At 56.0% G+C, this 27,252-nt stretch overlaps 2 protein-coding genes and 1 long non-coding RNA gene across 11 annotated transcripts in view; 2 read left to right on the top strand and 1 right to left on the bottom strand.

Moving 5' to 3' along the window:
• Positions 1 to 10,542, top strand: part of PPOX (protoporphyrinogen oxidase) — a 13,483-nt gene extending 2,941 nt beyond the window's left edge. For 2 of the 5 annotated variants that reach the window (XM_075122942.1, XM_048827752.2), the window contains 8 exons: positions 1,242 to 1,386; positions 1,709 to 1,899; positions 2,294 to 2,354; positions 2,693 to 2,811; positions 3,169 to 3,282; positions 3,931 to 4,080; positions 4,161 to 4,203; positions 4,419 to 10,542. In XM_075122942.1, the coding sequence (XP_074979043.1) occupies positions 1,242 to 1,386; positions 1,709 to 1,899; positions 2,294 to 2,354; positions 2,693 to 2,811; positions 3,169 to 3,282; positions 3,931 to 4,080; positions 4,161 to 4,203; positions 4,419 to 4,555 (960 nt within the window). In that variant the 3' untranslated portion in view covers positions 4,556 to 10,542. The remainder of the gene's footprint in view (positions 1 to 1,241; positions 1,387 to 1,708; positions 1,900 to 2,293; positions 2,355 to 2,692; positions 2,812 to 3,168; positions 3,283 to 3,930; positions 4,081 to 4,160; positions 4,204 to 4,418) is intronic. The other 3 variants (XR_012665993.1, XR_012665992.1, XM_048827755.2) reach the window with 3 other exon arrangements.
• Positions 5,379 to 20,785, bottom strand: B4GALT3 (beta-1,4-galactosyltransferase 3). 5 transcript variants are annotated; one of them, XM_048827746.2, is made up of 8 exons: positions 20,673 to 20,781; positions 17,280 to 17,540; positions 14,616 to 14,931; positions 11,302 to 11,537; positions 10,980 to 11,170; positions 10,110 to 10,232; positions 8,324 to 8,428; positions 5,379 to 8,199 (listed from the first exon to the last, which is right to left on the bottom strand). In XM_048827746.2, exons 3-8 carry the CDS (start codon positions 14,869 to 14,871, stop codon positions 7,485 to 7,487), a joined length of 1,626 nt encoding a protein of 541 aa, XP_048683703.2. In that variant the 5' UTR covers positions 14,872 to 14,931; positions 17,280 to 17,540; positions 20,673 to 20,781; the 3' UTR covers positions 5,379 to 7,484. The 5 variants fall into 5 exon arrangements, with proteins under 5 accessions (XP_048683703.2, XP_048683705.2, XP_048683704.2 ...); XM_048827748.2 differs by having other exon boundaries at positions 17,432 to 17,540; XM_048827747.2 differs by lacking the exon at positions 20,673 to 20,781 and adding an exon at positions 20,235 to 20,475.
• LOC142070024 (uncharacterized) overlaps positions 20,705 to 27,252 on the top strand; it is a 20,932-nt gene continuing 14,384 nt past the window's right edge. Inside the window, exon 1 of the long non-coding RNA XR_012665994.1 lies at positions 20,705 to 20,776. This is a non-coding gene — a long non-coding RNA (uncharacterized LOC142070024). The remainder of the gene's footprint in view (positions 20,777 to 27,252) is intronic.

Here is a 27,252-nt window from a genome sequence, read left to right as displayed (position 1 = left end):
GGGCACTGAGAGAGATTTAGTGCAGGGGAGGAGCTGGAGCTGGGGCCCAGGGTGTGGCAGCAGCAGCTCTGCCTATCTTCATCCTGCAGCGGGTGAGGGAAGGGAGCCAGGCGTGACCCTCCCAGATGGGCCCCAGGCAGCCTGTGATCTGGGCTGCTCAGGGCCACTGGAGACCCAAGGCAATTTCCATAAGAGCCAAGGTGTGAACCCAGGTGTCCTGGGGCCATTCTGCCAGGCTCTCCTAGTGTCCTAAGCACTGGCAGACACATGCGGGATTCTGCATTTCCCATTCCAAACTGCCAGGCGGTGTCGCTGTGCAGTGGAACAGCTGCCACTTCCTGCCCCAAAGGGGGCTGCATTGCCATGACTGGTTTCTCTGTTGGTATCTCAATGGGACAGGCCCTGGTGGCGAAGCAGGAGAGACTGGAAGTCAGGGCTCCTGGGTTCTATTCACAGCTCTGCCACAGACACACTGTATGACTCAAGGCATGGCCCTTTCTTGCTCTGTGACTCAGTTTCCCCATCTGATCATGCCTGACATCCTGGTGGTGGGGAGCCTAGTTGCCACAGTGCTCTGGAGCCTGAGGGTGGGAAGGTGCTAGAGGAGGTGAGGGGTGAACAGGCTGCCAGCAGGGCTGGGGGGTCAGAGCACCATTGAGCAACGGGGGAGAAGGAATCTGCTGGGAATCCCATGAATGGAGAGAGGGGCTGCTTCAACCACCACAAACGGCAGAGCAGGAGGCTCCTGCCCCCAGTATGGGGAGCCCTTCTGCCCCATGCTCGATTGTGAGAAACCTGCTGTGGCCAGTGGGATGTGTGTGGTTCTCCCCCCCCCCCCCCCCCCCTTGGGGTGGGCATGGTCTGACTGCAGGTCTGGGGCTGGCATCTCCAGTCTCTGTGCTGTCTGCTGAGGGGTAGTGAGCCTGGCTTGGTGCAGGGGCTCTGTGGGCTGCCTGGCAGCCTCATCTGCCCAATCCTGGTGGAGGGAAGGGCAGTGGACCTGGGGTTGTCTCTGGTCGCTCCAGGGTTTGTGGAGCCAGCTGGCAGGATGGAGAGCGGCACTTCAGTCCAGGGTGGTCTCTGCCCCTTCACACAGCTTCCCCCTGGGGCATGCAAGAACTGCCCTCGCTGGCTCTTCAGCTCACCCAGAGCCCCACTGGGAAGATCCCTTCTCTTGGCTGTGCCCAGCAGCGTTAGTGCTGAGGTAGGGCCTGGCTGATCCTCTCCCCTTGGCTTCCTAGCTGGCCGACATCGCCATCGACAGCCTGTGCCGGGGGGTGTTTGCTGGAGACTGCCGGGCCCTGAGCGTGCGCTCCTGCTTTCCTGCGCTGTTTGAGGCCGAGCGGAGGCGGCGCTCCGTCATCCTGGGGATGGCCCTGGGTGGAGGTGAGAGTCGGCCACGCAGCCTCCCACAAAGGGGTTCTGGGGGCGACGGAGCCGCTGGGCCAGGGGATAGGCTGCACCTGCGCTCAAAAAGAGCGTGATACAGAAAGGCTTTCCACAGGGACAGGAGCATGCGCCTGACTCAGGACCTGCTCCATCACTGGCTGGCTATGCAGCTTCCTCCCTGGGGCTCCAAGGGCCAGCTCTGATCTCTGGGGGCCCTTCCCCTTGGTGGCAGCCCAGTTGGGTCAGGGCAGCTGGGAGACTGGCAGGTTCCTGGAGACTTGCCGTGTGGACGGGTTTCTAGCCTGCTCTCTGCTCCTAGGGAAGGGCCCCGCCCTGGACTCAGCACTGAGCCGCAGGGCCCGTGACGAGTGCTGGAGCCAGTGGTCGCTGCGTGGTGGCATGGAGACACTGCCCGAGGCCCTGCAGGACTTCCTCAGACGGCATGGGGTGGAAATGCACTGCCATGCCCGTTTGCAGCGTCTGGAGAGAACGGCAGCTGAGTGCTGGCAGGTGGGAGGCAGCAGGATGCGTCCTCTTGCACCCCTTCTGAGTCCCCAGGGCTCTGCTGCGACATGGAGGGGAGGGGAGCTGGGCTCCAAAGGTTTAAACTGAAACTGAACCGCCACTTGCTGCACTGTCTGGTCAAACACTTCACCGTTGCCCCATTCAGGTGTGAACCTGAGTGGTCACAGCAGGGGAGTTGGAAGCCAGAACTCCTGGGTTCTGTTCGCAGCTCTGGGAGGGGAGTGGGGTCTGGTGATCAGAGCAGGGGAGGTGGGAGCTAGGACTCCTGGGTTCTATTCCAGCTTGGGTGAGTCACTTCTCTGCTCTGTGGGGCAGGGGTGTAGGCCCAGGCTTACCAGCAGGTGGGCTGAGGTGTCTGCTCTGTGCCTTTCCCGTCTAGATCACCCTGGAGGACGGCAGCGTGAGAGCAGACCATGTGATCAGTGCCATCCCGGCCAGAGGTAGGGGTGGTGCCTGTGCTGAGGGTAGCCCCTCTGCTTTGATGGGTATCCATGCCTGATGTGGAGCCATCTAGGCACTCGGAACGGTGGGGGTTGGGACCCAGTCTCTGCTTGTCCAGCAAGACTCTGCGTGGGTCTGAGCCCCTGTTGGTGGCTGGGCGCTGCCTCCCACTCCAGGAATCCTCCCCTCTGTGCAGGGGTGTGGGCTAGTGGGGAGAGTAGCGGACTCCTGGGTTTTCTCCCTGGCTGTGGCTTGGAGCAGGTGCTCCAGCTCTGTGCAGGGGGGAGAGGGGTGTGGAGCCCCCAGCTGCTCTGTCCTGAGGTGTCTCTGTTTCCAGCTCTAGCGGTGCTGCTCCCCAGCTGGGCCGAGCCGTTGGCCCAGGAGCTGCGTGGCATCGAGGCCGTGTCGGTGGGTGTGGTGAACCTGCAGTACAACGGTGCCACGCTGCCCATCACGGTGAGACTGGGGTGCCCCTGCCTGCCACCATAAACCACCGCAGCCCCTAGCATGCCCCCTGTCCTGTCCCTGGGCATCCAGCATTACCTGAGCAGGAAGGGAGAACGCCTCAGGACTACAGCCCTGGCCACATGTCATGGGCGCCCTATCCCATTCTGGGAGCGGCAGGGGACTGTGGGGCAGGGGACTGTGGGGCAGGGGCTGTGGGGAGCTGCCAGCAAGTTGAGTGCAGAGCTGGCTCCCAGAGCTGGGGGTGGGGGCAGGGTGTCCACCCATCTGTCCATCCAGCTACAGTCTTCCAGGGGGAAGTGAGGCAGGCCCCGAGGGGTAATAGGTGTCTCCTTGTCTCTGTCCCAGGGGTTCGGGCACCTGGTCCCCTCATTCGAAGATCGCTCCCTGCTGGGCATAGTCTACGACTCGATCGCCTTCCCGGAGCAGAATGGCACCAGTGGTCCTTCTGTCCGGCTCACGGTGAGCACACCACCCTGCTCCCACCAGGGAGGCGTGCCGGTGGCAGAGGGACCTGGTGTGGATGTGCACAGGTCCAGCCATGGGCCCTGGCAGCCTGACCCCTGGTCACAGGGTGCAAAGGTGCTGACTTCCCTGGGTGGTGCTTAACACCCATTCCACTCCTTCCCTAAGGCCCCACCCCTGCCCTCGCTTCTCCCCCAGTGCCTCCTGCCCACTGCTGAGCTGTTCAGTGGCAGGCAGGAGGTTCTGGGAGGGAGGGGGAGGAGCTGATTGGTGGGGGCCCCTGGTGGGTGCTCTAGCCCCAGAGTATCCATGGGGTCGGGGCCTATGCCAAGGGGCCTGGTTCCACCACAGCACAGGGCAGACAGCTGTGGGATCTGGCCCAGGACCCCCCAGTATCCTGCTGGTTCCTCCCATGGGCTGAAGGTTGGCCTGGTCTGGCACCAGCTCAGCCATGCCCTCAGGGTGGGGCAGGGGTTCCTAGTTTGGGGCCAGGCCTGGCACTCTGGGGCCCTGATTAGGGTCAGGAGAGGGGAGGATCCTGGCTTTCTGAAGCAGTTACCCCTCTCCACCCCAATTCAGGGGAGTCCTGTTGGCCCCCAGCTGAGATCCTACTCCTCTCCTGAGTGGTTGTTTTACTACCTGCAGGTGATGCTGGGAGGTGCGTGGTTCGAAGAGGGCTTTGGGGACCCAGAGATGGTGCCAGAGGCAAGGCTGCTGAGCCGTGCCAAGGAGGCAGTGAGGGCACACCTGGGCCTGGCAGCTGAGCCCTCCTGCACAATTGTCAAGGTGCTCAAGGTAGGTGGGGTCTGGGTGGGTAGCACTAAGAACTGTATGGGCCAAATCAGCCCTCACCCTTGTCTCTGGTCCTTCCACAGGCCTGCATCCCCCAGTACACGCTCGGCCACTGGCAGAGGACAGGTAAGGCTGGCAGAGCCCTTGGCTGCCCTCTCACATCTATGGCATCAGGCAGCCCCTTGCTGGTTGGAGGGAGCTGTCCCCTCTGCAGTAGTCAAGCCTGGGGGTGTGGTCCTGGGCTGGGCAATGGGACGCACAGCCAGGGGAGCACAGCTCCAGCCCATGTGCTGGGGGTGGTGGAGACCCCTCTTGCCTTACTCCCTCTGTCCCCCTGGCAGAGACCATCAGCCGTTACCTGGAGCGGGAAGGACTGCCACTGAGCCTGATTGGGGCCTCCTACCAGGGTGTCTCTGTGAACGACTGTATCTACAATGCCAAGATGGCGGTCACCCGGCTCCTGGACCAGGCCCAGTGATCTGCCACCAGGCACCCACCACTTACACTAACTCTGCTTCAAGTGGAGCCCCTGGCCAGACAACGGGCTCTCAGTGTGAGGAGAGGCTGCCTCCTGAGGGCTGGATTCCTGCCTCAGGTGGGTGGGGCTGGGGGTATCCTGCTGGGGGCCACCTTGCAATAGAGGGTCACCACCAGAAGCAGTGAGAAGGTGAGCGTGAAGGCTGGGACGCTGACTCTCAGCAGCTGTAGGCTGCAGCCTGGGTTCTTCCCGGCAGTACTCAGGTACCAGCCCAAGGGAGGGGCTGGGCTAGCTTGTCTCACCATGGCCCTTCCTTCCCCACCCCCAAGGCTCCCACCCAACCAGCATGTGGCCAAGCCCCTCCCTGGCTGGTGTAATTTATGGGGGAGGTGGTTGGGGGGGGGGGGAGGGAGAGGGAGATTGGCTGTGACCCATCCACAACCTCAAGCTCTGTCATTGACTAATAAACCCCCCATAGCTGGGTTAGCTCAGCTCTGTGATGATTCTCCCCTCAGTACAGCATGCTGGGATGGGGGCAGGCAGGGGCCTGGGAGCTGGGACAAGGGCAGCGCCTGGCAGAGAGCTGGTGGTGCAGGCCATGGTTGAACATTGCTAGGTACAAAACAGGTCAGGAGAAGCAGCATCACCTTTGTGAGAGGTGCCTGGGGGCAGGCAGCCAGTTTCTATAGGCTCTGTCCAGGCCAAGGGAGCTAAGTGGAGAAAGTCAGTCCGTCCAGCCCCATTTCCAGGGCCAGGCTCCCTGAGCTGTGAGACACCCCTCCCCCCCGAGGTGGGGGTGGTGCAAAGGGATGAGCCAGGGGGCCACTGTAGGACCAAACATTTTATTCAGATCCTGCATGGTGCAGCGGCAGCCAGGCATGACAAGCATGTTCCTAAATAAATAACCACAGCAAATTGTCAACAGCTAGAGGAGGATCAGCCCCTGGGCTCTCTAAACTGTCATGGGGGTGGGGGCTAGATGTAGCTCCCTAGGTCACAAATTGTTCTGGGGTGAGGGGATGGGATCTGCCCAGCTTATGCTAAGTGCAGTCTACTCAGCACCCCTCCCTTAAAGTGAGTTCAGTGCTGGGGAAGGTGCTGCCTGGAGGCCTCTTAACCGGTATAAGCTGGGCCTGCAGCAGCAGCTGGCACCCTCTGTGCCTGGAGGTGCCCTGGGCTTATGGTCCCTCAGGAGGCTGCCACTGGGGCTAGGGCTGGCCAGGCACTAGTGCCCAGAGCACAGGGGAGGGGAAAAGCTCCACCTGGAATCCCAGGCAGGGGGTTCCTCTCCCTGCAGCTCCAAGTAGCAGGACCAGCTCTGCCCCTGCCATGGCTGCTGTAGCCTGAGCAGACTCTGTGTGCCAAGGGCACAGCTAGGTACAATGAAGGTGCTGGTGCTGAATGCCCTGGCTCCTACATACCCAAGAAGGGCAGCCAGGCACAGGCTAGCAGTCCCCCATCTTGAGAGCAGCCACAGACAGGGCCAGGGGAGTCAGGCACAAGATGAGTACTAGCCCCCAGGAAAGGAGGAAGGCAAGTCTCCCTGTCCCTACCCTCCCATGGGAGAGCACAGTGCTGCCCACCTCCAGAAGTGCTTCCCCTCAGGGTACAGGGCCTGCCTCCCACCTGCAGAGGATTAACACAGCAGCAGCTGGAGACCACTGTGGTGTGTAAATCCAGCATGAAAGAGAACTCTGGGGAAAAGGGGTCAGAGCTGAGCCCAACCTCCTCCCCATCTCCCCCCCCCCCCCCCCCCCCCCCCCGCAAAATCCCAGTGCCCCACTCAGCAGCCTGGCCAGGGCACATTGCAAACACCCAATTCAGGGACAAAGGCCCTGCCACCAGCTCTACACAAGGCCCAGAGCCACGCAGAGCAGTGGGTGCTATGAGTAGCCTGGGGCTCTGCTGCAGTTCACAATTGGCCCAGGCAGGCTGGTCAGATGCAGGCTCTCTCCAGTACAGCACAGGAAGTTCTAGGCCCCCCTCACAGCCAGCATAGGTCAGGCTGGGGAAGGGAAGACATGAGCTTGTCCCACCTACAGCACAGGGATTTGGGCTCAGCTTGTCCTCAGGAGCCCAGCAGGAGGGGAAGGGTTGAGGCTCAACAAGTTCCCCTGAGGACATGACCACAAGGGGGGGGCAGGGCTCCTGGGCTCTTTAAGAGCCTACTGCAGTGAACAGCACTTGGATTGAACACCCCCATGGCAACAGGATTCTAGAGCCCTCAGGTTGGGGGGGAGGGGGCAGGGGCACTACTGCTCAGCTCTGCCCCAGGCCCTGAGCCAGCTAGTGCCCATGGCACCAGAGCACCTGCTTCTCCCCAGCAGCATGCCAGAACTGATTGCAGCTGTTCCACCTGCAGGACCCAACCAGGAGGCTTAGTGGGACCCACTGTAACCACACCCATGGGTTAGGGCCCCATTAAGAAGATGCAGCAGATACCATCACAACCCGCTTGGCCCCCTTTCTGTAAATTACCCACTGCCCTCTGTGCTACCAGGTTCTGCCCCAATCTACTGCCCCAGCAGGATGGTTCCCTGGGCTAACACAGCCAGCAATAGGCCAAACTTCTTTGCCTCCCAGCCCAGGCTGGGGGACTCCAAGCCACAGCCTGTGCTGAGGCTGCTGACAAAGGTGCCAGCAGTAGGAGCAAGCTGGCTGATGGGCCCTGTCCCACTGTGAACAGGCCCAAGACCTACCGGGCTCAGCTCACACATGGCCCACCCTGCAGGCTTGTCCACGCCTGGCCTGGGAAGGAGCTCCTGGGTGCCAGGCCTCTCAGCCCAGCCTAGCACTTGGGAGCAGCACAGGGCCAGGGCCTCCAGTTCACTGTGATCCATGGGGTTTGTTCCAGGAGCTGGGAAGGGCCCAGCTCACACAGCGAATCTGTGGCTGCCCCACCCCATGCCTGATGTCCAGGGCCCTCTGGTTAGAGGGTGCTCTGCAGGAAGGTCTGATTGTCCCACTGTGTCTGGGGGCCCTTGGGGAGCTGCCCTTGTGCCAGGGCCTGTGGGGCACTGCCCCCCACATTCTCAGCCCCACCCAAATCCATTGCCCCAGCCTCAGGCTTCCCCTTGCCCAAGGTCTCCTGGCTGTGCTGCAATGCATCAGGGCTCTGTGGAAGGATGCTGGGACTCGGCTGGGTGCCCTGAGCAGCTCCACTGGGCCAAGGGGCTCCTGCTCCGTGCTGAGACCCAGAGCTGTCCACAGCTCCCCCCTGGGCCTTCTTCTGGGTGCTGGCCCATGCAGCCCCTTCCCTGCCCCCCAGCTGGCCTGCTGCGGCTCCAGGCCTCTTGCTCTGTGTGGCGGGGGCTGTGGGCGCTCCCTGGCCAGCATCCTGTCCAGACCTCTGGGGCAGGGGTGGGGGCTGCTCCACCCAGTTTGCCATGGGCCCAGGGAGATTGGCAGGATGTGTTTTGCGCAGCATCTCCTGCCTGAACTCATGGTTGGTCCCAGTCTTGTATTTCTGCCCCCCAAAGCCGGGCACAGACCCCTTCCTGCCCTTCAGCACCCGGGGGTTGGTCCCGATGTCAGCGGTGATGTTGGTGTACAAGGGATGCAGCTCCTTGGCCAGCAGCGTGTAGGTGAGAGAGTTCATGCCATCCTGTGTCCACATCCTCTGCGTCCGGATCAGCAGGTCAAACCTGCAGGGTGGGGAGGAGAGTCAGCACGAGGGCTCTGCCCAGCCCAGCCCCTGCCCTCTGGGAGCCTCCCCATTGGCCTAGCCAGTGTGAACTCCCTGCTAGGGCAGGGCCCCAGCACACTCACCGGTGCGGGTTCTCCTCGTTGCCCTGGTCACCTTTGTGCTTCACCATCTTGTAGTGGCCGACCGATATGGGGGGGCGTGAGATCTTCATGCCAGCCAGACGCACCCTGGAGACAACAGAAGCATATATGCTTCAGTGCGGCGCCCTGCGCAGGGGCTGCAGGATCCATCCCTGCTCGCTGCCACGGCATGGTGCAGCAGGCTGCAGGGTTAGATCCCTGGCTGCCTGGCCCCCAGTGTAGGGATCAGCTCCCGGGACAGCAGAGGGAACTGTGCTCTAGCAGGTGCGGCACCAGCCAGGAGTCACCCGATTCCTGTTGTGGGGAGAGCCCTGCCACCAAGGAGCAGGTTCTCTCCCCATGGCACCCAGGAGCCAGCTGCACCAGTGCAGGCAGCAGGCCATGGAACCGCTCAGCAGAGCACAGGGCAGTCACTTCGTCCTCAACCCGCCAGCTCTGCTACAGCTACAGACCCGCCTCCTTCCCGCTGCGCTGAGCCTACCTGATCATGGCTGGCAATGGCACTGTGTGAGAAATGAGCATGCAAAGAGTCCCGAGAGCCAGGAGTGGAGAGAAGAGAGAGATGGTGAGAGGGAGCCAGGACCACAGGGAGGGGGAACACCAGGGCCAATGAGACACAGTGGGGGGAGGAACGGGGAGATGACCAGAGCCAATGAGCGACAGCAACAGACCATGGTGGGGCAGCAATGCACCAGGGCCAATAAGAAACAATGTGGGGGGAGGGGCGGTGGGGAGAAGCACACTGCGGCCAATGAAGCAAACCCACAGAGCATGGGAGAGAAACGAGGGTTAATGAGACAGCCACAGACCATGGACGACAGGGGCTGACAATGAGACCCGGGAAGCGGGGACAGGGCCAGAGGAGCGCCACACACTCAGCTGGAGGTGGCTTAGCCTCTGTGGGAGCCCAGCTTGGGAAGTGGGGTGCCCCAGAGGGACCTGCTGCCTGAGCGCTGTCACCAGGGCCAGAGACACTGCTGCCAGCCATTTGGCCCAGGCCCATGCTGGGGGCGACAGCTAGAACAGAGCCCTTGTCTAGGTCCCCGAGCGAGCTCCTCACGAGCTCAGCCTGCTGGCTCACGAACACCTTGCGGCCAGCTCTCCCAGCCCTGGCCATATGCAGGCCCTGCCTGACAGCTGGCCCCAGCACGCTGCCCCAGGCCCAAGGGGCGAATGGCAGCAGAGACACCTCCCACCCTGTGGAGCAGATCCTCAGGGAGCCAGCGACTGGGGGCTGCACCCTAAGGCCAGGGGAGCGAGAGGCAGGATGGGTTGAGCAGAGTCTCCACCTTGGCGTGCCCCACTGAGCCAATGGGGTGGGGGGCACAGTCACACCCCTCCCTCCTGCACAGGGGACCCATGTGATTGATCCCAAAGGACAGCATGTGCCACCAGGCTGCTGATGCCAGACAGGCAGTGCCTGATGCCCGTCCTTTGGGCCTGTAAATCCCCCCACAGCTTGTTAGTGCCCCCTGGAGACAGAAGCTGCACTAGCAGGGGGTGTGGGCCATGTCCTGCTCCCCCGACCCTATGGCTTGGCTTGGAGCAGCCGGGATTCCCTGGCCCCCGATGCTCCCTCCATAGCTCCATCTCTTGTCACCAGGGACCTGTGTGGCCAGCCATACGTGGCCCGGGCCTGTGTCTGGGCAGGGAAGGAAGTGCACAGACCCCTAGGCAAGCAGCGGAGTGGGGACAGATCTGCTAGTTATACATCGAGCAGAGCAGGAGGGGTGAGAAGCAGGGCGCAGGTGCTCGAGGTGACTCTCACCTGGTGGCAATGTCGTCGTCCTCCCCACCCCAGCCCCAGTACTCATTGGGGAAACCATTCATTTTCAGATACTGATTTGGGGTGAGTGCTGACACGCCGCCGAAGTACTGGGCATACGGGAGGCTGGAGGAGAGAAGAGGAGGGTGATTGAGATGGCTTGAGAAAGGATCCTGGCTCAGAGACTACCCCCAGCAGCCACGCCCTGGGTGCCAGGATTCCCTTGATTATCACTACAAAAGGTTCCCCCCCCACTCTCCTGCTGGTAATAGCTCACCTTACCTGATCACTCTCGTTACAGTGTGTATGGTAACACCCATTGTTTCATGTTCTCTGTATATATAAATCTCCCCACTGTATTTTCCACTGCATGCATCCGATGAAGTGAGCTGTAGCTCACGAAAGCTTATGCTCAAATAAATGTGTTCGTGTCTAAGGTGCCACAAGTCCTCCTTTTCTTTTTGAGGATTCCCTCAGGGAACCAGCTCAGAGCTCAGTCCCTGCTCTGGGCAGGCTGGCTGGGGCTTGGATACCAGGCAGTGAAGGTGTGTACCTGCAATGATAAACCATGGTGCCAACTGGGACAGCTGGTATTAACTGACATGCAACCACGTGTGAACCAGCAGGGGGCTGCGGGGGCAGGACTCAGGGCCCTGGCAGAGTGGCCCAGGAGTGGACCAGCAGGGGCAGGATGACCCAGGAGTGGACCAGCAGGGGGCCATGGGGGCAGGACTGAGGAGCGCCTGCCCCACGCTGAGCTGTGACCACTGTTTTCAGTCAGATTTACAAAGATTCTGTGCCATGGTGCCCAGCGACAAGCAGACAGCCGCGGTGGCGGGAGGCCCTGTGGGAGGATGGCACGTGGCAGCTCACCTGTAGCCGAACTTGTTCATGGCGATGGAGACGTGCTTGGGGCTCCAGGGGTCACAGGTGTACAGGTTGTGGTCGTTCTCGGGGATGAGGTCGACGTCGTGCAGGAAAAGACAGTCCCACTCCTCGTCCCTCAGAGCCTCCTTCACCCCCACGTTCAGCAGCTTCGCCCGGTTGAAGGTGGAGTTCCCAGCCTGCAGCAGGGCAGCGCAAGGAGCTCAGACAGGAGCCCAGTCAGGTGCATTGAGGCCCCAACTCCACCCTGGGTCAGTGGGGATCCCCAGTACAGTGCCCCTTGCCTGGCGGCGGGCGAGTGCAGACCCACCTGGTGGATGACATAGATGCCGTACTGCAGCTGCTGACGCTGCAGGAAGGGGTGCAGGTAGTAGAGCAGGTGGCGCAGGTGTGTCTCCCGGTTGCGGTGGGGGATGATCACGGCGGTACGGGAACGGGGCTCGCAGGTCACGGGCCGGTATCTGCCCCCTTCCCTCACCGCCGGGTTCTTCTCCACGATCTGCTTCAGCGTCGGCACCTGACTGAAGCCCACAGTCAGGGGGCCAACTGCAGGGGAAAGCTGGCATCAGGAGCAGAGACCCCCCCACAGCCAATCACACTGGCCATGGGTCTGCAGCCCCAGAGCCCACCCAGCTGAGGCCCACACCACACCCCAGCCCCGGTGCCCAGCCACCCTCCAGCCCCAATGCCCAGCCACACACCCAGAGATGCATCAGCACCAGCATCCCCATCCATACACACTACATAGCCCCTCTGCTGGTGTCCCTGTCTCGCCCCCAGCCAGCCTTGGCCCTCGGACCCCTCAGCTCTCATGGCTGCCACCCCTCCCCACTCGGCCATTGCTAAGGCAGCCCGCACATGGTCTCAAGGACAGGCATGCCCCTCCTCCACCACACTCAGCAGGCACAGGTGTGGAGAATCACCCAGCCGGCTCCCCAAGCCAACCCTGCTAGCCAGGCTCAGGCATACGGGTGACACCTGAGGGAGCCTGGCATCACATGGGGGCGGAACAAGGCTCTGGAGAGTGAGTGGCTGCCATGTGCTCAACTGCCCTTTAGGCTCATCCTTCACCAGACAGCCAGGCCATGGGCCTGAACAGCCAGCTCTGCCCCTCCAGGGCTGGCCTGCGCTCCGGCCAAGGCACCTGGGGTGCAGCTAAGCTCCTTGATGGCTCCCTCCAACAGCAGCTGTGCAAGGACAGGAGTCTGCAATTTCTCCAGCCCTGGCCTCTCTCTGCCCTGAGTCAGCGCTGCCGGGGGGTCGTTCACACCAAAGGGAGCCCGGTCTGGATCGTTCGGAGCCACAGGCGGGGTTAAGAGCAGGGGACTGCAGAGGATTCAGAGTCCCTCCTCCTCCCACAGTGCCCATGGCCCCAAAGCTCTGTGCAGGCACCTGTGGGGAGGAGACCAGTGTCCGGGCAGGGCACAGCACTGCACAGAGGGGAACTGCGCTAACCAAGGACCCCAGCACAACACTGGCACCATGCAGGACAGACAGACCTGCAGTTACAGCTCATCCAGGAGACAAGTGCTCACCATGCTGGGCTCCATCAGCCCTCACAAGGAGGTCGGGCATAGCTGTCCCTGCTGGGCAGGGCAATGGAGGGGTCTCAAGGCTGGAACTCCCACCCAGTCCGGAGCCCATCTTTAGGCTCAGCCTCCCCATGGCCCAGCAGCCCTTAGCTCAGCTCTGCAGCTGAACTCACATCACCCAGGAGGCCCCGCTCCTGCCCCAACAAGGTATCGTCAGGTGGGACAGACAGCAGGACAAGCAGCCTGGGCCTCCATCTGCTCCCTGCAGAGGAGCCGGCTCCCTGGCTGGCAGCATAGCTGAGTTCTCAGAGCAGGGGGTAGGACTGGAACACAGGCCTGGGCCTCTCCCACTAGCTGCCCTGCTCCCTGGATGAGTTTGATGCACTGCATCCCTGAACAGACCCCCGCTGACATGCAGCCCCCTACCCGAGCCTGACCTGGCTGAGAGCTGGATGCCCAGAGGCCCCTACAAGCCTGTTTCCCCATGCAGGGTCTGTCCCAGGGTAGCTGTTATGGGTGCTTGGGCACGTCTAGGTGAGCACACGCCAGCTGCACAGCCAGACTTCCCATTTCAGAGCCCGCTGCTCAATGCATGGCCTCCCAGCAACACAGCAGCCTTGTTAGCCCAGCACCACTGCTGCTCCCGCAGCAAGCTCGGCACGGCATCACGTGGCATTGGAACTGGGCTCACAGCAAGTCCAGACTACACGGCAGCTGCCCCCCAGAGCCACCAACCCCTTGTCTCCCCGAGCGCTGCTGGCAGTGGGAGCTGGAGCCCCGCTGGGGCAGAGGCATGCTCTAGTCCTTTCACCACTCAGAGGTGTAGGCAGTGGGCTGGTCTGAGTACTCTTGGGCACTAGCCTGACAGTGTGCCCCAGGTTTAAGCCCAGGGGGAGCATCTGAGCCAAGAATGGCTCCGCATCTGACACGGCAAGCTCCAGAGACTTCTTGCTCCTCCGAACACAGACAGTGTCCTGGCAAATCATGGATCCCAGCCTGTAGCGAGTCCCACACTGCCTGTGAGCTGAATACCGGGGTGTGCAGAAATGGGCAGGATGATGGACCTACCCAGAATGCAATGGGTACAGAATCGCCATCCATCAGTGGCCAAGTTCTGCTTCATCCCTAGGTTTTTAGAGCACCCACATCACCATTTGGAGGGGGCAACACCACCTGGGCTATCCCCACCGGGCAACATCACAGCCACAGCACCAGCTTTTACAACAGAAAATTGTAGTTGAATAAAATTTAAGGCAAAACAAACTCAAGTGGGCTGGTGCGTGCCATCAGGCTCAGGCTGCCCCATGCTTCCTTCCCCTGGGACTGGCGCAAGGTTTCTTCCCCGACCTACAGTCAAAAGACTCCAAAGCTCTCTCCATGTTTAAATATGCAAGTGCTCCGAGACACCCACTAGTATCTGGAGTCAGGAGCCGGTTGCCCCCGCAGCTCTGTGGTGCATGGGTCTCACTGCTGGGGGCGCCAGAGGCAAACCTCAACCACATGAGCAAGAGGGCGTCTCTGCTGCCTTTCGCAGAGCCTCAGCCCACAGCGAGACCCAGCTATGAGACCCAGCAGAAGCAGGCCCCCTGGAGGGCAGGAGCCTTGTCTAGCAAGCAACCAATACACCTTCTGGAGACATGACACAGGCTATTCCCCCTGCTCAGCCCTGTCCCGCCCTACAAGGGTGCAACCCACCTCCCCCCTCCTTGCCTCTGGGGTACTTGCTCCCCACCACAGCTTGTCCTGCACCCACTGATGTGTGAGGGAAAATACCCTGTTTGTTATTATTCCTGCTGGAAAACCACAGACTTGACTGAAAGCCAGTTTGGCTTGTGCATGACAAATGATGCTACAGAAAGACTGAGTGAACCCCACTCCATGGGCCCTCAAGGCTCCCTGTCTGCATCCCACCGATCCTCCCGCCTCCCCTGCAGGGCTCCATGCCTGCGCCCCATCGATTCCCCCTGCCTCCCCTGGAAGGCTTCCCGCTGGTGCTCCACCGATCTCCCACAGGACTCCTTGCCTGTGGCCCCCTATCCCCTACCACCCTGCAGGGCTCCCACTCTGACCCCACACCCAGTGCACAACTTACTGAGGTAGGGTGAGCGCTCAGGGCAGTAGGGCAGGGACCCCGTGGGGCTGCTGCCTGGAGGTGGCCGGGGTAGGAGGTGACTCAGGTTGGTGTATACATCCCGAGTGCGGGAGTAGTCAAAGACGGGGTTCAAGTCACGCCCGAAGATGGAGGTCAGGTTCCGGAAGCCGCCGAAGGAGAAGTACACCATAAAGGCAAACTGGAAGCCAATGAGCAGGGCCAAGGTGCAGGGCCGGTCCAGGAGTCTCCGGATCATGATGTCAGGAGAGAGCTCTCCTCCCCTGCAAGCAGTGTCAGGTGGCGTCTCTAGCTGGTGCTGTCGAGATACACACATCCACATGTTAACTGGGTGAGGTGCCCCTTTCAGGCTGCCCTGGGCAGCAGCCCTGGGCAGAGCACAGCCAGCCTCAACCCCCACACAGGGTGTGAGTCTCTACTGGAGACACTCCCTTCAGCGCCGGGGCCTCACCCCCTCCACCCAGCAGAGCTGGCTGACCGTAGGGAACAGGCTGGCAAAGAACTATAAGGACTCTGGTTTAGCTGGAGAAATCAGCTTGTGATATGAACATGCCCAAGTCCTCCACCTCCTGTGCAGTGGGCGGGCAGTACAACCTGCTCCCTCCCCAGCCCAGGAGCAAGCTGGCAAATGCCGTTAAGTGAAGAATTATAGGCCCTAGTGGAGAGTCGATCTCTCCCCAAAGCACTCTGCGAACTCTCACTGGCATTGGGACAGCACCTTTCAGCCTGAGGGATATCCAAAATCTGCTCCTCACTCCCACCCCCGGAAAGATGCAGCCATCTCTGGGGTGTAAAGCAGCAGAAGTTTAGAGGAGCGAGTGAAGCATCCCATATCCACTCAGAGCTGCAAAGAGGGTGGAGGGAAGTGCAACAGAAATGCCTGCATCTGGCCAGGGACAGACTAGTGAGAAGTGCCACTGGATTAGCAAAGGCCCTTGGGTCCCCTTGCAGCTGCATCCTCTAGCACCAGGCTGGGGCACAGAATCAGTTACTCCTACCTCAGTGGAGCAGCTTCATGGCTTGCAAGGAACAGCTCTGCGTTGGCAGGAGACAGACTGGCTGATCCATCCCTCTCCTCACAGGAACTGCACCCCCCCCCCCCCCCCGTTCACTCCCCTGTCTGTACCATGGCATCTTCCTTCCCCAGGTCTGCCCTGACACCTACTGCCCTGCAGCATGGCACAGCTGACTGCCTTGGCTCCACCTCTGCTCACATCCTCCAGGCCTTTCTCCACTGTGACTCTGCACTGGGACCAAGTCCTGGCTCCAGCTCCTGCCTGCTTTGCAAGTATTTAGGGGGAACAGCCCCATCTCCCCAGACTCATACACTTCCACCAGTTCCTCATTCTACTCAAAACCCCCTCCAGCCACCTTCCTTGTCAGCACCCCAAGGGGCTGGGATCAGGCAGCCCCACTGCCCTTCCCATCCGACTGCTCATCTAGCACCACTCATCTGCCCTGTCAGTGTCTCAGGGCTCTGGGCACAAGAGCCTTCTCTGTGACTTCTCCTGTCTACCTCACCCCAGCTCTAAACAAAGCGTTCACACTCACACCCAAGTCCGGCCTTCTCTGCTGCAGCCAGAAGTGGCCCCTGCTGAGCTCGTGGAGGAGTCACAGATTCCAAGGCCAGAAGGGATTAGTGCCATCATAGAATCACAGAAATGTTGGGCTGGAATGGATCTCGAGAGGGCATCTAGTCCAGCCCCCTGCGCGGAGGCAGGACCAAGTAACCTTAGACCATCCCTGACAGGTGTTTGTCCAACCTGTTCTTAAAAACCTCCAGGATTCTGCAACCTCCCTTGGAAGCCGATTCCAGAGCTGAATTCTCCTGAGAGTTAAAGTTTTTCCTAATATCTAACTGAAACCTCCCTTGCTGCAGATTAAACCCATTACGTCTTGTCCTGCCTTGCGTGGCCATGGAGAATGATCAGAGTCTTCTTTGTAACAGCTATTAACGTACCTGAAGACTCATCAGGTCCCCCCTCAATCTTCTTTTCTCAAGACTGAACATAACCAGTTTCTTTAACCTTTCCTCATGGATCAGGTTTTCTGAACCTTCTATCATTTTTGTTCCTCTCCTCTGGACTCTCATCTAGTCTGACCTCCTGTATCACACAGGCCAGAGAACTTCCCCCAAAATATTTACTTTCAACTAGAGCAGACCTAGAAAAACATCCCATCTTGATTTAAAAATGGCCAGTGATGGAGAATCCACCATGGCCAATGGTCAAATTATCCTCACTTAAATTTCACACCTTACCACCAGTCTGACTTTGTCTAGCTTCAACTTCCAGCCATTGGAGCATGTTAGATTGAAGAGCCCATTACTAAATGTTTATTCCCCATGTAGGTACTTACAGACTGTGATGAACTCACCCCTTAACCTTTGCTTTGTTAAGCTAACTAGATTGAGCTCCTAAGAGGCATGTTTTCTAATCCTTTAATCATTCTCTTGGCTCTTTTCTGAACTCTATAACTTATCGACATTCTGGACACAAAACTGGACGGAGTATTTCACAAGAGGTCGCACCTGTGCCAAATTCAAAGGTAAAATAACCTCTCTATTGCTACCCTATATTCCTGTTTATACGGCCAATGCATGGAACACATTAGCTGCTTTGGCTGCAGCACTGCAGGGGAACTCACGTTCAGCTGATTATCCACCACAACCCCCAAATCTTTTTCAGCATCCGTGCTTCTCAGGATGGAGTCCCGCACCCTGTAAGGATGACCTATGAGGGGGCTGGGTGCAAAATGAAGAGAAGGGAGTTTCCATTGAGGAGTTCCGCTGGCCTTGCCTTTGCCCTCACTCCGTCACATCACTGATCTGCTCCCTGTAAGGAGATCTTCAGTCTCTGCATCGAGCTGGAAACGTCCCGGGGTGACGTCCGATCCTGCATTGGGGTGCTGCAGGAGACAGCACACGGCGGGTCAGACCCATTGGCATGTTGGGGGCTAGGGCAGGGGACGTGGGAACCCAAGAGATTGCAAGGCAGAAGACGGCTCAGCTCTTAGTGGGAGCATTGCTCCTCCCACCATGATTTCTACATCTCTCCTTCCAGAGCACAGACCCCCACGGCGAAAGCTAGCACCACAGCCAGCGGGAAGCTGCCTGGGCTGAGGACATGGGCTCTCCTCACAAACTGCTGCTTTCAGTTCAAATAAGATTGTGTTTCTAGCACTTCTGGCTAGAAAGAGAAGCTCATGAGGCTGCCACCTCCCAGGAATAGCAAAGGGAGCTGCCACCGTCCCCCTCTGCGGAGTTGTGAATTTTGAGGCCTTATCAGATCAACTGGGGGTCGATGCTTTTAGTTTTTGCACCAATCTCCATCCCAGAAAGATCCAGCGGGCATGCTTCTCCCACACAGCTGGCTGCGTCTTTCCTACTGCAGCCACAGCAGCTTGCCCCCCACTCAAAGAGCACGCAAACACCGTCCTTAATCTAAAACAAGTCCTTTTTCCAAAGCAAGAGTCTCTGGCAATGCTCAGCATATCTCCCCTCTGCATGGAGCTGAACACAAAGGCTACCTGTCTCTGCAGACAGAAACGCCTGAGGTTTAAATTATAGTACCCAGAAAGCAAACACGCCACAGGGCATCGAGGGGGGAGGTGCTGGATAATGGAGGGATTTGCTCCTGTTTTGAGAGAGCTGGGTAAAAATAATTATAGACTCTGTCAAAAAATGCTGCGGCCTGCATGCAGTGCAGTTTGTAGAATTTGAGAGCTCTCAATAAAACGTGGCCCAGCAGCAGCAAATGAGGGTTCAGTCTCACTCCTAATCAATACATCTGAACGATGAATGTTCTCGCAGATTCCAATTTAGCCCAGCTAAGCAGGAAAAACACTAAAACCAACATCTCTCCCGCAGATGTGCCAGACCACGGAGAAGAATCCTTGTATGATTCCACTGTACCCTGGTCAGTAGGATCCTGGGATTCAAACAGTTGCTGGGTCAACTGGAGACCCTGCTGCTGGAACATCAGAGCCCTGCAGAGTTCTCTCACTGGGAACATGGGGGAACCGAGGCAACTCCCAGTCGTTAAGGAGTCGGATGTGGTATAATTTCACCTTCAAAGCATTAATAATTCTCCATGGCCCCCTGCACCATAGCTAAGTATCAGAGGAACAGCCTTGTTAGTCTGTATTCGCAAAAAGAAAAGGAGTACTTGTGGCACCTTAGAGACTAACCAATTTATTTGAGCATGAGCTTTCGTGAGCTACAGCTCACTTCATCAGATGAAGTGATGAAGTGATGAAGCTCACGAAAGCTCATGCTCAAATAAATTTGTTAGTCTCTAAGGTGCCACAAGTACTCCTTTTCTCATAGCTAAGTATTATCCCATTTCACAGACAGGGAAACTAAGGCATAGAGTGGGGAAGAAACTTGACTGGAGTCACCCAGCGAGTCCGTAGGCAAGCCGGGATTTTCTCTCCTAAAGGATATTAATGGCCAATAGCAGCCCAAGGCCCCAGTCAGAATCAAGAACTGAACAGCTTTGTACGGAGACACAGCTATCATAGTCTGGGCACAGCTAGAACTCACGATGCTCCAGACCTCCGGGCCTCATGCTCAGGCTGCGGCTCACACCTCACTGGGCACAAATGAAGGAGACCTGCTGCAATCGATTCTCTCACCACCGATAAGCAGAGAGTAGCGTTTCATTGCTGGGGCCAGGGTAACAAGGCAGACATGGTGCAAACCTGCCCAGGTTCGAGGGCATGGTGCACAGCAGGCTTTACAGAGTCCATGGCAAAAGGCCGCAGATGTTGGAAAGCGAAGGCACCGAAATGCATTCCAGGAATGCTTCATGCACCCCCCCCCCGCACCAGCCCTGCCTAATCAATGCTTCTAACATCCTCCCCATCTTCTCTGCTGCACACTACCAGCCACCAACACCCACAGCCCACCAGCCTACCACAAGGCACAAGATCGGAGTGTGACTGGAACCAGTAAACAGCTCCGTCCACTGACACACCCATGAGCCGTGACCTGTGTGCAAATACAACGCGCCTTCTGTAGCCACAGTTCTGGCTGAGGATCTCAAGGATGCCCAAGGAAGTTTGAAGCCCAGCCCCAGGGAAAGCCAGTGTTTGCCTGGGGCACTTAAGAAATAAAAGCCATGTCACAAACGAACATGACATGAAATTCCATGCATGCCACCCTCGCCCTTCCTTGGAGTCTGTTCTAGGGACAGGAGAAGGGGCAGTGCTCCCAGCCCTCCCTGATGGGCATTAGGCCCTCCAGCCCTTAAAGCACTCATGGCCCTTCTCTTTTCCTGGCCTGTCCCTCTTCCTGTTACCTGGGTCTGTAACAATGTTATTACGAGAGCAGAACTGGAGTTCCTTCTCTAAGCGCTCAGGTGGCACAGGGCACAGAGATAAGACTCAGGAGGCAAAAATGCACCCCGTGCACAGAGAAATGAGTTCAACCAAATTTGGTCTCACAGGTAATTGCATGAGCTGCCATATCAGATCGGAGCTTGAGTCCATTGCATTTGGCACCAACACCAGTGGAAAGTAGCCCTGTCCCCGTAATGCAAGGGGCCGATCCTACAGGGCTCCACACAGGGTGGGGGTGGGGAGAAGAGAGAGAAGAGATACCTTCTGTGCTCCCATGGCAAAGAGCAGATGTCCTGAAGACATCAGTCATTACCATCTCTGCAGGTGCCACTACAGACCAGAGAGCACTTCACAGAGATCCAGGCTCCTCCTAGCCCCAGGTACTTGTGCGTCCGCCTCAGATGCAGTAGCAGGGAGTTCCGCAGGTCACCCAGGCGCCGGCAAACCAGCATGGGCTTTGAACATCCTGGCCTGACGCGCTGCCGGGGCTGGGCGGCTTGCAGCGGACCCCGCAGCACCCAACCCCGCAGACTGCCCCCGGGCCTTGCCGGGAGGCCCTTGCCCCGCCCCAACCAGCCCCACTCCGGGCGCGGTCTGGCCTGACACGCAACGGGCACCGCCGGGGCTGGGCCAAGCGCGTCAGGGCCCAGCCCTGCCACACGCTCCCCTCCCCCCTTCGTCCGCCCGCCCGGCCCGCACCTGCGCCCCGCTCTCCGCGCGCTGCGTCCCGGGGGCGGCGGGTCCCTCAGCACCGCCCAGCAGCCAGGGACGCCGCCGCCGCTGCCGCCGCCATCTTGGGAAAGGTGAGCTGGGCTGGTGGGCGGGGTCAGTCGTGACGTAACGGTGGGGCGGGGCCTAGAAGTTCCACCCTTTAAAGGGCCCCTCCCCGGATAACCGGCAGGAGCGGGCTGGGGTATATGGGGGGGGGGGGGGGGTTGTCCTGTGCGGCGCTATCACCCCCCCCCACCCCGAACCTGCTCCCCTAGTGGCCTAATGCCCTCGCCCCAGTGCCCCTCCCCCCATTCCCGCCTCACCCTGACCCCCCTCGCCCCAACCCCCCAGTGCTTCAATGCCCCAACCCCCTAATGCTCTCCCCCCAGTGCCCCAAGTGACCCCCTCGCCCCAACCCCCTAATGCCCTCCCCCCAGTGCCCCCTTGTCAAAGTTCCTTCCCCCCTCTGAACTCTAGGGTACAGATGTGGGGACCTGCATGAAAACCTCCTAAGCTTATTCTTACCAGCTTAGGTTAAAACTTCCCCAAGATACAAACTATTTTACCCTTTGCCCTTGGACTTCCACTGCCACCACCAAACGTTTATCTGGGTTTATTTTTATTAGGAAAGTGTTATTTGGAAACATCTCCCCCCCCCCCCCCCGGCCCAAAATCCTCCCAACCCTTACACCCCACTTCCTGGGGAAGGTTTAGTAAAAATTCCTCACCCATTTGCATAGGTGACCACAGACCCAAACCCTTGGATCTTAAGAACAATGAAAAAGCATTCGGTTTCTGAAAAGAAGGATTTTAATAGAAGTAAAAAGTAAAAAAGAATCACCTCTGTAAAATCAGGATAGTAAATACCTTATAGGGTAATAAGATTCAAAACATGAAGAATCCCTCTAGGCAAAACCTTAAGTTATAAAAAAGACACACAGACAGGAATATTCATTCTATTTAGCACAGCTTAATTTCTCAGCCAGTTAAAGAAATCATAATCTAACGCATATCTAGCTAGACGACTTACTAAATTCTAAGACTCCATTCCTGTTCTGTCCCCAGCAAAAGCATCACACAGACAGACCCTTTGTTTTTCCCTCCCCCCAGCTTTTGAAAGCATCTTGTCTCCTCATTGGTCATGTTGGTCAGGTGCCAGCGAGGTTATCCTAGCTTCTTAACCCTTTACAGGTGAGAGGATTTTTCCTCTGGCCAGGAGGGATTTTAAAGGGGTTTACCCTTCCCTTTATATTCATGACACCCCTGTTAGGATATAGATATTCAGGCCTGTCTGTAAAGGCCTATACTCTAAGAATTTAGGTATATTTTTATTACTTAGCTAGTTCTAGAGGTATAAAAGAAAGAATCAAAATCATTGTCTGACTACATAAGGCCTTTTTTTACTGTGACAGTCTGAGGCCCTGTGCTTAGGCTAAGGCCTCTGGCTAAGCAGCAGAGGCAGCCATAAGCTGGGAAGCGAATGGTCACATTTTTACATTTCGAACTAGTCACACTGAAATAAGGTGCTACTGGGCTGTTAGGAATACAATCCTGTCCTGAAAAAAGCAAAGGAGTACTTGTGACACCTTAGAGACTCACAAATTTATTTGAGCATAAACTTTCATGAGCTACAGCTCACGAAAGCTTATGCTCAAATAAATTTGTGAGTCTCTAAGGTGCCACAAGTACTCCTTTGCTTTCTGCGAATACAGACTAACATGGGTGCTACTCTGAATCCTGTCCTGATAATGCCTATCACCTCCAGAGAAAGGGAAGTGCCTAGAAAATGTAAAAGGAAACTTAGTTTAATAGCATCCTGTCTGGCAAGAACTTACTTATTAATAACTGGGATGTAAAATTCTTATTTTTGTGTTGTTTTATTATTGTAGTCCCCATTTTCCTATTGTTTGTCTGTATAATCTTTGTCTGGTTCTGTGATTGTTTTTGTTTGCTGTATAATTAATTTTGCTGGGTGTAAACTAATTAAGGTGGTGGGATATAATTGGTTAAATAATCATGTTACAATATGTTAGGATTGGTTAGTTAAATTTCAGTAAAATGATCGGTTAATGTATAGCTAAGCAGAACTTAAGTTTTACTATTATAGTCTGCAGTCAATCAGGAAGTAAGGGGGGGAATGGGGGTGGAGAAATTGGAATCATGTTTTGCTAAGGGGGGGGAAATGGGAACAGGGACATAAGTAAGGCTCTGTGGTGTCAGAGCTGGGAAGGGGGACACTAAGGAAGGAAACTGGAATCATGCTTGCTGAAAGTTCACCCCAATAAACATCAAATTGTTTGCACCTTTGGACTTCAGGTATTGTTGCCCCTAACACCCCCCTCACCCCAACCCCCAGTGCCCTAATACCCCAACCCCCCAGTGCCCCCCTTGCCCCAACCCCCAGAGCCCTAATGCCCTCCCCCCCGCCAGTGCCCTGGACTCCCAGTGCAAGCCTGGCCCCCCAGCGCCCAGCCCCCCTGCACCCAGCCCCGGGGCACAGAGCTGCTCAGCTATGGCCAGCAGGTCTGGGTGCTGCCGGCGCAGGTGTGAGGGCAGCAGAGCCCTGCCCAGGGGTCTGTGCTTGTAGCATATGTATCGATAGACATGCTGCCCTTTGATCTAGATTGAAACTAGCTTGGGTATGTGCTGCAATCACACCTCCTGCTTGCAGTGTAGACACAGAGCCAGAGCCCTCCATTGCCACCCTCCCTGGTGGCATGAAGCAGACTGATAATCAGAAGACTGACACCTCTCTGAAGGAGTTCCTGAAGGCAGCTGCTTTCCAAGGAAGCCCCCAGGGTGCGGGGACAGGCAGGCCTAGGCCCCAGGGGACATGGTTGCAGTGGAGTGTCCAGGAGCTTCCAGACAGATGGCTCTGTGTGTGAACAGCTCCCCGAGACCTGTGGCCTTCAAGGAAACCTTGTGGGGGCAGCATTCCCAAAACCTGAAAGAGAAATGCAGAGTCAACTCTGAAGAGAACCTGGGAGTCCCCTGTCCAGAGGTTGGCATCTAGGGGCAGCCCTTAATGGCTGGCACAGATTAGAGACACAACAGACAGCTGGGGAAGGCTTTGAAGTACCCATCACAGTTACTTATAAATCTTAACCTCCCCAAAGGAATAGAAACCACTTACTTCCATATAGCACCACTGAACTTACTGTCCATTTTATATGCCCATGGATAGATGGGCTTGTTACCCACAGAAAATTCTCTGTTACTCACACATTCAAGGGCATCCACCTTTATCCAGTTACTAGGGCTCAAGGCGTAACCCTTTTAATTTAGGTACCCCCATCCTTTCCCAGTTCCTAGGGCTCCAGGCAAAAAGCACCTAACTTTACCCCTCCGTGGGCTCTGGCCTTCACTCCATGGGCTCCAGGCAAACATCCTTTCCCTGTGGACTCAGGGCTTAATCTTTTTTGGGTTTATGGGGTCTTTTACCAGTGAAGGAGCCTTACACAGTAATATACTACATAACCTCTATTTATTAACAATCCCCCCAAACACACTACACATACAGTGCTCACCACTCCCAATAAGACAGATGAACATTTCTTGATGACCAGTCAGGATCAGGTCATCTGGGGGACTCCAGTTTCTGCACGGTGTCATTGGCAGAGTGTTGAGGTCTGGCAGCTCTGACCTTTGGGGTTGTGTCCTGGAGTTTCTGGACCCCAGTTTATATAGTGAAATTTGAGTCCTTTTTAGCTGTACCTTAACCAATCATTATACTAAAATTTTACTAACCAATCCTAACATAATGTAACAAAATTCTCTAACCAATCCTACTCCACCACCTTAATTAATTTACACCTCGCAAAATTAATTATGTAACAGACAGAAACTATTAAAGAACCAGACAGGGACTATACAGATAAACGATAGAGAAATGGGGACCATAACGACAAAACAATAAAGAAATGAGGATTTCACAACCACAACTCTTGATAAGTGATTTCTTGCCAGACAGGATGCTGTCAAGTTAAGTTTTCTTTAGCCATCTTAAGATCTATTTATTTATCTGGTGAAAGTGGTGTCATTAGGACCGGGTCTCCTTCTTAACAGCCTGATATTACAGTGTTTTAATAACAGCCTGATATTACAGTGTTTGTAATTTAGATGGAATGTGAGGAGGTAACTTCCTGCTTCTCAGCTAATGGCTGCTGCTCGGCTGCTCTTTTAATCTGGCTGCAGACGGAGGCCTTAGGCTTTAGGCCTTACAATATGGCTGCAGACAAAGGCCTTATCCTTACAGGCTAATGTAATGCCAAGTTTTAAACAGGGCTCCAGAGGTGACCCTGGCAGTTACAGGTTAGAAAGCCTAACTTCAGTACCAGGCAAATTGGTAGAAACTATAGGAAAGAGCAGAATTATCAGACAGACATGTTGGGGACACTGGGGCCTGGCCACTAGGTAACTCGAGGGGATGGAAGACCACGAGTGTCGATGAAGCCCCCTTGCACTAGGCCCAGGTGTCCTTGGCCCCCCTCCCGCCTGGAGGCACTCGCAGCAGCTCTGCGTACTAGGCCCAAGTGTCCTTGCCCTCCCCAGTCTGGAGGCATACACAGCAGTTATACTGAGAATCTGCAACAATATGTTGCAGAGTCAGACTGCCTGAAACTAAGCAAGGCCAAACAGGGCAGATATGGAAGAACAATGCTGAATAAAGCAGCTTTATGTATAGTTTAACAAATGATACAGAGAACCAGGGAACTAGCTGGGAACTGGATTGGCTGGCTATATGGATACTTGGGGCAGCTTGCTATTGGATAAGTATGCTGGGAAAAAGGATGTATAAAAGCCTGTGTAACTTCCTGCTCTGGGTACAGAATTTGAGATTCAAATCTCCCTGTACCTATTTGAATCTTCAAATAAACTTTTCTGCTTCTCCACCCTGTTGTGATTATTGGGTGTAGCACACCTGGTAATGAACCACTCAAGCTGTTGTTCAGCCTCTCGGCACTGGGTGCCGGCAACAGACAGATCAATATGAGTTGCTGAGGAAGAGTCAACATGGCTTTTGTAAAGGAAAATCATGCCTCACCAATCTATTAGAATTCTTTGAGGGTGTCAACAAGCATGTGGATAAGGGTGATCCAGTCAATATAAGGAACTTGGATTTGCAGAAAGTGTTGGCCAGATTGGCCAACTGGCAAAGGGTACATCCCAACACACTGCTGTCAGAATATTTAGCAGAACAGGTCTTAAGTATTATTGTGTGAAGTATGTATGGTCAGTGTGTAAACGATTATGTATGTGTGCTGGAAATATGGTACCAAAATATGATCAGACCAAGTGTAACCCACTAATTTTGATTACATGAGTACCCACTATAATTCCACTTTACTGCACCCATAGTGCATAGTTCAGTCTGTTTCACAGTGGGACTCCCACCTGTGGATAATAACACATCAGATAAATACACACATCTGGACAGTTGTTGATGTCCATACCTGGAGTTTGGAATGTAGTAAAGCTGCTCAGAGTAAAAAAAAAATCTGTAAGAGGACAGTTTGAGAGTTAACTAAGACCCCACACAAATCTCAACACAGTCATATCATTACAGAAAATACTACACAATGAAAACAATAATAGTATAAAATGTACAGATTTCTTCACTACTGAAAGGTACCCAGGCCACAGATCCTACACATTTAAAACAGGCACCATTGAATTGGCATTAATACCCTCTCCTGAGCTGAACACGCAGCAAGTGCCCAGTTCTTTGAATGGGCTTGTGTCCTTAACCTCCTGGTTAGCTTCTCACTGCAATTAGTAAAAGCAGGCTTGTGAGCATCAGCCCTCAGGGCAGAGATCTTCACCCTCACTCCTGTCTGGCTGAACTCACTGAAGAGTTTGACGCCTTTTTTCCTCTATACTTTGGACTTGACTTGACCCCACCCTTGGAGATGACCTACTGAACTTGCTGGATACTGAACTAATTGGATTCAATGGACAGCTGCTCTGTACAAAACCAAACACACCTGATTACTGCTGTTTAACAGGAACAGTGACAGAAGCATGTTACACACGAAATCTGAGTAGAGCAGAGAAGCAAGTTTGTCATTGACAAAGAAATGTGGTTTCACCTGTTTTTCTGTTTCAGAGTAGCAGCCGTGTTAGTCTGTATCCGCAAAAAGAAAAGCAGTACTTGTGGCACCTTAGAGACTAACCAATTTATTTGAGCATAAGCTTTCGTGAGCTACAGCTCACTTGCATCTGATGAAGTGAGCCATAGCTCATGAAAGCTTATGCTCAAATAAATTTGTTAGTCTGTAAGGTGCCACAAGTCCTCCTTTTCTTTTTGCTGTTTTTCTGTGTCTCCAATGTAAACTGAGCAAGGAGAGGCTAGAGCAGTGGCTGTACATTTACGTGAGATCAAAACTACGAGATCAAACTAGCTAGAAACATAAAGGGTAACAAGAAAACATTTTACAAATACATTAGAAGGGAGAAGGACAGGGTAGGCCCGTTACTCAATGTGGGGGGTGGGGGTAGACGGGGGGGGACAACAACAGAAAATGTGGAAATGGCAGAGGTGCTTAGTGACTTCTTTGTTTTGGTTTTC

This window comes from Caretta caretta, chromosome 24 (genome assembly GCF_965140235.1).
Source record: "Caretta caretta isolate rCarCar2 chromosome 24, rCarCar1.hap1, whole genome shotgun sequence".
In the NCBI taxonomy this organism is placed as follows: domain Eukaryota; kingdom Metazoa; phylum Chordata; order Testudines; family Cheloniidae; genus Caretta; species Caretta caretta.
This window is presented reverse-complemented; position numbering and strand designations above follow the sequence as displayed.

Coding starts and splice junctions, on each gene's coding strand:
- B4GALT3 (XM_048827749.2), bottom strand. CDS start 14,871: ATGATCCGGAGACTCCTGGACCGGCCCTGCACCTTGGCCCTGCTCATT. Junction 11,538..14,615: donor TGAGCGCTCACCCTACCTCA/GTAAGTTGTGCA, acceptor TTTCCCCTGCAG/TTGGCCCCCTGACTGTGGGC. Junction 10,233..10,979: donor ATGAACAAGTTCGGCTACAG/GTGAGCTGCCAC, acceptor TCTCTCCTCCAG/CCTCCCGTATGCCCAGTACT.